The following is a 7,200-nucleotide window of genomic DNA, read 5'->3' as shown; positions in this document are numbered from 1 at the left end:
TCAGGAATTTTCCCCGCCCCGGGAAGGGGGTCCCGGCTGTCTGGGGGAAACCGCGGGTTTTCCCGAGGGATTTTTTTGCCTGGTGGGCTGTGATTCTTTTTCTAACCCCACCCGCCGCCCCGCTGGCTTGCGGGGTGTCCTCATCTTCCCTCCAAGCCCCTCCTTTACCTTTGCGGGGCGCGCTGAGCCGCAGCCGCGGGGCAGGCTCACTCCTCCGGGAAGGCTCGGGGGTCCCACCTGCCAAAATAACAACAAACCATAAAGGAGGGAGAGAGGGGAACGCTGACCCCCCATCCTCCTCACCCCGCTCACCGCTCCGGGATCACAAACCGGCCGGGCTGTCCCAGGAGCGGGCACTGCTGGGGTTTCCCCCGGGAGAGCATTTGGGGAGGGAAAACGAGGGCTCGCCCCCATCCTGAGCGGGGCGGGAAGGGGCGCGGGAGTTGCGCGGGCGCGGAGGGCCCCGCTGGAGGCCGTACTCACCCGGGCGGCCCCAGGGCTGCGCCTCCTGCTCCGCGCTCGCCGCCCCGATCCATCGATTTGTTCCTGGAAAAACGCGGCGCATTCTTATAGCAGCTACGAGCAATTAATATTGCATTAACCCTATTAGGGAAAAAAAAAAAAAAAAAAAAAAAAGGAAAGGAAAAGAAAGGGGAAAACCCGCACCCCGGCAAAGCCATTTATTATTAAAGCGAGGGTAATTGGAGACCCGAGACGCGGATGTGTGCGTGTCGTGGGGCAAGGCGGGCGAACACAGGCGTGACCGTGTGGCGGGAAGGAAGGGGAGCCGAGGGTGGCTAATATTTAATTTCAGGTCTGTGGTTTTCTAATTCGAGATTAAAAGCAGTCACGTCTTTGAAGCCAGACACTTGGTGTAAATGTACAGTTAAAATATTCTATTCCACAGTCCCCAGACAGAGCTCTGCTACTCCCAGGCTTCATTAAATTTTAATTATCATCCCAGACTGGAGCAAGGAAAGAGGGGGAAGACTGTCCACCTAATTGCAATTGATAAAGGCAAAGAAGCCGAGATATTTTTCCTCGCCGTGCACGCACAGCAGTTGTTTTTGTTGTTGTTGTTGTTGTTGTTGCTTTAATGCGGGCAAAGCCCGGCGAGAGCAGCGCGAGCATCTCCGCCTATGGATCTGCTGTTTACAAAAGCTGCACGTGAAGGAAAGCCGGGAAGTGATGCCGTAGATGGGTGTTGGAAGAGAGGGGGGGCTCCTGGAGGATCTGGCGAAAGATCAACGCAAGAGACGAGGACCCTCATTAGAGCTCGTCAGCTTATTGTCTCCCAAAACAAAGCACGCCGGTGCCTCAGCCCTGCTCGGCCCGGGCAGCGGAGGGGCTGCCCTGGCACCCGGCCCGGTTCTCCCGGTTCCCGGGCATCTCCGCACCCCCACACACCCTCGGCCCCCCGGCTCTTCCCTGCCTTTTCGTTTGTTAATCATCTGCGAGTGCGGCACCGGCAGGTACCGGGAGAAGTCGGCTAATTGCCCCGGGTTTTTAATTTGGCAAACTAGAGAGCGATCTATCTCCAGGCAGTAAAAGGTAAAAAATAAAACCCACCGCGTTTGCTTTCTAAGCAGCTTCCTATTATCACATCGCCACTTAATTTTATTTCCATTCTCTCCAAGTTAAATAGAAAGCCGAGCTCACAGGGGAGCTGCCATGTGCCTACAGACTGGGGATGTCAAGCAGAGAGACTCACAGTGCAAAGTTAATTTCAATTCCCGAGGAGGATTTCACATTCTCGCTCGCTCTGACCCACAGTAATTAGCTGAGATAACTAATGATTACTTACTTATTCCTTGTAATTATCTGGATTTAATAATTCGCTGTGTAATTTATTAATTCGCCCGTAATAGCCTTTAAGTGAATGGCTCATTTAAGAGGGCGCAGCGGCGGTGCAGGGGCTGCTCTCGCCGCCTTCTCCTGCTCTGGGTCTGGGGGGGCTCTGCAGCTTTGGGGGCCCTGCCCAGCCGGGCTGCCAGACCCCGCTGCCCTGGGAGCCGCTCCCTGCTCCCGCTCCCTCCCTCCCCTCTCGAAGGAGCCCCGGGCCCGCGGGGCAGGGGACACTTCCCGCGGTGGGGGTCGGGGACAGCGCCACCCCCTCCCAAAGTGTTGGGAGCCTCGGCGGCGATGGAGGAGCAGGGATGGCTGAGCCGTGACCCTGCGGGGCCGCCACGGCAGCGACAGCGACAGCGACAAGGGCTGGCAGGGCCGCGGGAGGGCGCGGACAGCGGCGCGGACACGGAGTCTGTGCCCGCCGGACCCCGGGCCCTGCCTGCGCGCCCGCGGAGCCCACGGCACCCTCGGCGTGCCCGGGCGGCTTTGAAGCTGCAGCTGGAGCTGGTGGCTGGGCGGAAATATGAATATTTAATCGCGGCTCGTGTATGATCTCCCTCCCCCCCTCGCCCGACGCCGTCGGGTTTTTTTCTCCCCGGCTTTTGTGAGCGCCGCGCGGGGAAATTACTTTTCCCTTTTCGAATTTGGGGGTTATTTTCGCGCCTCAGCCTGCGGGGCTCCCCCCTTGCTGGGGTTGGGGGGCACAGAGCAGCTCGGGGAGCGGGGACACCCCAGGGCCCCGTGTCCCCTCCCCGCGCACTCGGCGGGCCCGGAGCTGTCCCCGGTGCTGTCCCCGGTGCTGTCCCCGGTGCTGTCCCCGGTGCTGGCCCGGCGCTCCCGGGGCGCTGCCCCTGCCCGGAGGCGGCGCGGAGCTCGGGCAGAGGCTGGCGGGGGAAAAACAAGAAGCAGCAAACGCGCTTTGCCAATGAAACGTAAAAAATCCTGTTTTCTTTTTTTTTAATGAAAGACGATTTTAACAACATTTAAAAATAACTTATTACATTACTAGAATAAATAAGCCTCCTATTAACAAAACAAAAACAACAAAATAAAATAAACCAAACAAAACCCAACGAAATCGCGTCATGTACAGAACTTAAGACTTCAAACAGTCTCGGATAGAATAGCGATACAGCGAAATCTGTAAGAATATATCTATATGTGCGTCAACGCCAATGAAATATTTACAATACATACAGGTACCCAACCGAGTACCCTCAGTTTATCGTTGTTGTTCCAAAAAGAAGTGTACCAAATCGGTTGTGAATTACAAGCAGTGCAGCCTCGCTCGCTCCCCTTCCCTACAAATTTTAATTTGGCTTTTCTACAAACAGACTTCCGAAAAGGGACTTTCCTCCGTGGAAAAGTATTGCAATTAAAGGTAATAAATAACCGAACAAATAAATAAATAATTAAATAAATAAGCAATCGGATAATTAAATAAATAACCGAGCCGGTCGGAATACCATCGCGATACACCTTTGAAATCGAGAAAGACGGATATTGTGCTGGCAAGAAACCCGAAGCGACAATCCCACCCCGACCCTCCCCACCCCCCAGCGCTGTCACCTACGCGGCCACGTCCTTTCTCACTTCGGGAGCAGCGTGTGCTGGGGACAATATGGGAATCCCCATTAAATATGTAACGCGGTAAACAAATACCTCGGACAGTGAATCAGGCTACACAAATAACGTAAGACATCTACTATAGGGTGCCGACGTCGTACGAATAAGAATACTCGCCAGAGAAATACCTTAGGTTCAGGTGACAATTTACAAATGGCCAAAAGGGACATTCAGAAGAAGAAAAGGTCACGTTCATAAATCCTACCAACACAAAATATTTGATTCTCACTAACAATTTTTTTTTACTTTTATCAAGACTTAGATTAAAGAGGTGTAATTAATTAGAATGAGCACAAAATGAAGTTGCTAGAGAGATAAATTAATAATTTACAAGGGGTTGTTTGGCAGTAATCTAATAATAGCTTTTGAAGACCAGTGAACACAGCAGGATCAGCTCTTTCCCTAAGCGTTATAACTTCAGAGAAGGAAAAGGATAATAACCACAGTAAAAATATATATATATTTATATATTTATAATACGCAGTGTAAATGCAGAAAAACCTGCCATCTGTTTTTTTAATCATTATTATTATTATTATTATTATTATTTAAATCAAAATATTTTTAGACGTCTCTCGCGGTGCGAAGCCTCAACTCTAGATTCAAGTTTGGGTCCCGAGAAAGCCATGGCATCGTGGCCACCCCGCTGCCACCCGGGCGAGGTCTGTTAGCAATAAAAACCAGCGGTACTTGCCGGGGCGGGTCCGGGCGCGGCTCCGCGGGGAACTTCCCCCGAAAGTTGGGCGCGGGGCGGGCGGCGGGGTGGGCTGGGGTCGTTTGGGGTCGTTTTCCTCCTTTCCTTTTTGTTGTTCCGGTTGTTTGTGGGGTTTTCTGTGGGCGGCGGCGGCGCTGGCGCTGCGGGTGCCGCCGGGCTCAGATGCCCGCCGAGTACTTCATGCGCTTCTGCTTCTGGCGCTGGTTGCAGAACCAGACGCGGACCACGTTCTTCTTGAGGTCCAGCTTCTCGGCGATGGCGGCGATCTTCTCGGAGGAGGGCCGGGGCTGCAGGGCGAAATAGGCCTCCAGCGAGCGCTTCTCGGGGGCGGCGATGGAGGTCCGCTTGCGCTTCTTCTCCGCGCCGCTGAAGAGCTCGGGCTTGGCCAGCTTCTCGCGGTGAGACTTCTCGGCCTCCTCCAGCCACGCCTGCAGGATGGGTTTGAGGGCGATCATGTTGTTGTGAGAGAGGGTGAGCGACTCGAAGCGGCAGATGGTGCTCTGGCTGAGGGAGCCCACCCCCGGGATCTTCAGGTTGGCCAGCGCCGAGCCCACGTCGGCCTGGGTCACCCCCAGCTTGATGCGGCGCTGCTTGAAGCGCTCGGCGAAGGCCTCCAAGTCGCGGGGGTCGGCGTCCACGTCGCTCATGCAGCCCATGTGCGCCGGCAGCCCGTGGGCGTGGGCCATGCCCAGCGCCGCCGGGTGCATGGGGTTCATGCCGGCCATGTGCGGAGCGTGCCCCGGCGTGGAGACCACGGCGCCGTCGGGGGCCGCCATGGCCCCCAGCGCCAGCCCCGGCGTCAGGTGCTCCAAGAGTTCCCCCTCCAGCGCCTGGTGCGGCTGGTGGTGGTGGTGATGGTGGTGGTGATGGTGGTGGTGGGTGCCCGACAGGGCGGACGGGTGGGAGATGGGCACGGAGGAGGAGGAGGCGGCCGAGGTGCAGGGGATGGTGTTCATGGTGTGGTACGTGGCGTCCGGCTTGAAGGGGCTGTGGTGCGGCGGGTGGTGGTGGTGGCTCTTGCTCGGGGAGACGATGTCCACCGCTGCCAGGGCTTCGGCGCGGGCCAGCAGGCTCTCGTCCAGACCGCCGAATATATTGCTCTGCAATTGCAAATAGAAGGCACACATAACGCTCAGCAGGGAATTCGCCTCCCCGCGCACTCCGCCGTGCCACTAAAACCTTCCCAGCATGTTAAAAGAGAAATCCTGGAGAAGGGAGGGGGGGTGGGGTGGTGGGGGGGAGGAGAGCACAGGGGAAGAGGGAGCTAGCGGGGCGAGGGAGCGGGCGCGGCGCGCAGCCGCTCGCACAGAGGAGCCGCGGCGGGCGGACGGACGGACGGACGGACGGACACACGCACCAGCCGCACGCAGCATCCCAGGTCATAAAAATTAATACGAGCGGCAAGAGCCGCCGCATGCATAAGTTGGGCGAGCGCCCGGCGGCGCCGGGTGATTTGCTGCACGGCCATGAAAAAATCATCAGGCGGATCCGGGGGGCCGCCGAGGGGCTCCCCTTAAAGCGGGCCGGCGGGCGGCGGGCACCTACCGGAGGGGCGGGCAGGCAGGCCCGCCGCATCGCCTCCGCGCCGCCGCCGCTGCCGCCGGAGCCCGAGCTGGAGCCGGAGCCGCCGCTGCCGCCGGGGCCGGAGCCGGAGCCGCGTCCGGCGGAGCCGCCGCTGCCGGTGCTGCTGGGGGAGCTGGCGGCGGGGGCGGCGGCGCCGGCGGAGGGACAGGGCGAGGCGGTGTGCAGGGCCGAGTACTTGGTTTCGTGGAGGCCGCCGCCGCTGCCGCCGCCGTGGGGGAGGCCGAAAGGCTGCTTGCTGCTCAGAGACATCATCATGGTGCTCGCCGCCGCCGCGGCCCGGCCCGCCGGCAGCCGGCCGCCGGAGGAGGGCAGGGGCGCGGGGCCGGGGGCCCGGACCCCCCGGAAAAGCCGCAGGAGCCCCGCGCCCCCACCCCCCGAAAAATAAAAAAAAAAAAAAAAAAAGCCACTCGTCCCCCAGCCGGCTCCCCGAGCCTCGCTGGGGACGAGAGGGAGCGGCGGCTCCGGCGAGCCGGGGATGCGCGGGGGATGCACGGGATGCGCGGGATGCCGCCCGCCCTCCGGCCGGGCGCTCGCCGCTGTCCGCCGCCGCCGCCGCTCCGGCGCCGGCCCTCGCCTCTCGCGAAGTGCCCTCCCCGCCGCCGCGCCGGTGGGTTTTACTCTGTCCCCTCCCTCCCCTCCCCTCTCGCCTGTCACTACAGCCCAACTCCTCGGGAAGGGCCCTCCGCGCCTGCCTCCTCGGCCCCGGCCCCCTCCTCCGCCGCTCCCTGCCCGCCCCCCGCCGCTCCCACGCCCACGCGTGCTCCCGCACTCACCGCCGCGCCGCGCCCCGTCGCCTCCCGGAAAGGGGAGGGAAAAAGCCAAAAAGGAAAAAAAAAAAAGAAAAAGAAAGGAGGGGGGAAGCGACGACCCCACCGCCTCGAATCCACCTTCCATGGAAAGAAAAAATTATTTTTAAAAACGGGGGGAAAAGTCCCGTCCGGGCTCAGCGCGCGCCTACAGCCAGAGTGTCCCGCCGCCGCTCTGGCACCGCGGGGGCGGGAGATGCGCGGGCACAGCGCGGGGAAAGGCCGGGAGCGGCGGCCAGGGGCTGCCCCCGCCGGCGGGGAACCGGAGGGATCCTCCCGCAAAAGCGCACCGCTATCCTGCAATTTCCCACGCCTGTCTAATAGCAAAAGAAGAAAAGGAAAAGGAAAAGAAAAAAAATGAAAGGACAGAGAAAAAAAATCGGGGAAAGTCAGTTTTCCTGGAGGTGGTCGGGTTTATTTCCATGAATTTCACTTTGCAGCAGAAAGGTTAAAATAAGTGCTTAGGTGTTTAATTTCTCACCTAAACAGCAGACTTGGTAATTTTACGGGAAATAAAAAAAAAATTACATTGTATCAGCTCTCACTGTCGCCAGCTCGGAGAAATGAAATAAATCAAAGTTAAAAGCTTGAGTATCATTTAATTATGGTGTGAATAGCGCT

At 58.6% G+C, this 7,200-nt stretch overlaps 1 protein-coding gene across 1 annotated transcript; it reads right to left on the bottom strand.

Moving 5' to 3' along the window:
* Nucleotides 1-4,347: 4,347 nt before the first annotated feature.
* Nucleotides 4,348-6,028, bottom strand: POU4F2 (POU class 4 homeobox 2). The gene is made up of 2 exons (XM_063158006.1): nt 5,735-6,028; nt 4,348-5,289 (listed from the first exon to the last, which is right to left on the bottom strand). Exons 1-2 carry the CDS (start codon nt 6,026-6,028, stop codon nt 4,348-4,350), a joined length of 1,236 nt encoding a protein of 411 aa, XP_063014076.1.
* Nucleotides 6,029-7,200: the final 1,172 nt, after the last annotated feature.

Source organism: Melospiza melodia, chromosome 5 (genome assembly GCF_035770615.1).
Source record: "Melospiza melodia melodia isolate bMelMel2 chromosome 5, bMelMel2.pri, whole genome shotgun sequence".
In the NCBI taxonomy this organism is placed as follows: domain Eukaryota; kingdom Metazoa; phylum Chordata; class Aves; order Passeriformes; family Passerellidae; genus Melospiza; species Melospiza melodia.
This window is presented reverse-complemented; position numbering and strand designations above follow the sequence as displayed.